At 28.6% G+C, this 2,500-nt stretch overlaps 1 protein-coding gene across 1 annotated transcript in view; it reads left to right on the top strand.

The window, feature by feature from the left end:
• LOC138863798 (enolase-phosphatase E1-like) overlaps positions 1 to 2,500 on the top strand; it is a 13,415-nt gene that overhangs the window by 8,715 nt on the left and 2,200 nt on the right. The window contains exon 3 of the mRNA XM_070129022.1: positions 1,994 to 2,087. Coding sequence (XP_069985123.1) covers positions 1,994 to 2,087 — 94 coding nt within the window. The remainder of the gene's footprint in view (positions 1 to 1,993; positions 2,088 to 2,500) is intronic.

The following is a 2,500-nucleotide window of genomic DNA, read 5'->3' on the forward strand; positions in this document are numbered from 1 at the left end:
TCATGATATCTGTTCTAATTCCATTTTATTTTCAATTACAGAGAAATTATATATGGTAATAGAATTATCATGATTCTAGATTAACTTCTAGATTAATTTTTTCGATTATTAAAAGATGTTTAACTTTTTCGGTCATTATAAAATGTTTAACTCTTTCGGTTATTGCAAAATGCTTAACCTTTTTCATTATTGCAAAATGTTTAACTTTTTCGGTCATTACAAAATGTTTAACTTTTTCGGTTATTACAAAATGTTTAACTTTTTCGGTCATTACAAAATGTTTTTTTCGGTTATTACAAAATTAACTTTTTTTGCTTATTACAAAATGTTTAACTTTTTCGATTATTACAAAATTATTAGCATGTATATTATTGTAAAAGGTATTATTGTCTTCGAATACATGCGAAATATGGCTATGTTTTAGCTTTGAATTTATAAAGAAACTACATCATTACAAAATCATTGCCATTATAAGTTATTACCTAATCCTTACCAATTTTCAGAAAATTTTCAAATGAATTTAGAGTATTGGTATTTTTAAATGAATTTAGAATGTTGATATTTTCTAATAATCAATTTAGACTTTTTTTTAAATCAAAGTAGAGTATCACAATTTTTGTCAATTTAGATTATCAAAATATCATCATCAATTTAAATAATTGCAAAATCATTCTCAATCTGAAACACTACACAATTCTTATCTTATTGATAATACTCAAAATCCTTATCAACGTAGATCATCACAAAATCTTAATCGACATAAAATACTACAAAATGATCATCAATTTAGGTCACTACAAAATTATGAATAATCTAGTTTATCCCCAAATAATGACACACTAAGAACACTCCAAACTCAACATCAATTTGGAATATCACAAAACTCAATCTCAATCAAGAGCATTTTAAATTCAAAGTCAGCTGATAATAAAATTCCATATATCACATTAAATATTCATAATATTGAATATTTAAAAAAATCCACTAAACGAAGAGGAAATTTCAAAATCCGGTTCGCACAAGATTTAAGTGTTACTGAAGAGTATATATGGTATTTTTTAACAGGTTCAGATAAGTGAGATTTATGAAAAAAATCAAAATCTTGTTTTTATAATAACTTCATCGTTTATTACCCAAACGATACGAAACTTGGTGGTGTGAATCGTAGTATATGTAGATACAACATAATAAAAAATCGCGAAAATCCGATCATAATTATCGACCTTAACGGCCTCAAGTGCGACGACCACCTTAAACTACACACCAACGTTATATAAAGGTACTGTCACACTAGCACTTTTTCCGTCAATTTTTTTTTTTGGCAAATTTCGGAAATTTTGTCCATTTTTGAGCCAGTTGTCGATATTCTACCCAGACGATAGTGATCATTTCCGCCTGAAAACCTTTCTGTCAACTCTTACAGTCAAACGTACTCAAATCAAGAGCTACATCAGAGTATGTTAGTATTTATGTAAAATAAAATTGCCAGAAAAAATAAAATATTACAAGATAAAATCGTTATACAACTTAAAATGAGAGCAAGATTTGATATTGTATATATATATATATATATATATATATATATATATATATATATATATATATATATATATATATATATATATATATAGATAGATAGATAGATAGATAGATAGATAGATAGATAGATAGATAGATAGATATGTATGTATGTATCACAAGAAACGAAAAATCATAAAAGACACCACAAAGCTATCATTACATATATCAAAGAATAAAATTATTACAAAATCTAAAACAAAACCAAAATATGGAAAAAAATAAAAATTAAAAGTGACAGCACCTTAACACTATCTTCTCTCGTCCACACAAAATCGAAATATGGAAAAAAAAATTAAAATTAAAAGTGACAGCACCTTAACACTATCTTCTCTCGTCCACACAAAATCGAAATATGGAAAAAAAAATAAATAAAAAGTGACAGCACCTTAACACTATCTTCTCTCGTCCACAGACACCCAATGGCACGTCTTTTCTCAAGTTTCCTGAGCAAATACCACGGGGGGAATCCCCTGCCCCCGTTCCCAGGCCACCAGGGAGACGTGCAGGTAGAAATAGATAGGTAGACGGAGAGAGAGAGAGAGAGAGAGAGAGAGAGAGAGAGAGAGAGAGAGAGAGAGAGAGAGAGAGAGAGAGAGAGAGAGAGAGAGAGAGAGAGAGAGAGAGAGAGAGAGAGAGAGAGAGAGAGAGAGAGAGAGAGAGAGAGAGAGAGAGAGAGAGAGAGAGAGAGAGAGAGAGAGAGAGAGAGAGAGAGAAAATAAAAGAAAAAAAGATAAAGGAAGAACAGAAAAAAACGAAAGAATTAAAAAGAAAAAAAAAAAACGGAAAAAGATAGAATGAAAAAAATATATTAAACAAAAAATTAAGATCCGAAAAAAAATGCAAAATACAAAACGAGTAAAATAGAAAAAAAAAAACAATAAAAATAAACACAGAAAAAAAACGGGGATCACGTACAAAA

Source organism: Penaeus vannamei, chromosome 2, assembly GCF_042767895.1.
Source record: "Penaeus vannamei isolate JL-2024 chromosome 2, ASM4276789v1, whole genome shotgun sequence".
NCBI classification, from domain to species: domain Eukaryota; kingdom Metazoa; phylum Arthropoda; class Malacostraca; order Decapoda; family Penaeidae; genus Penaeus; species Penaeus vannamei.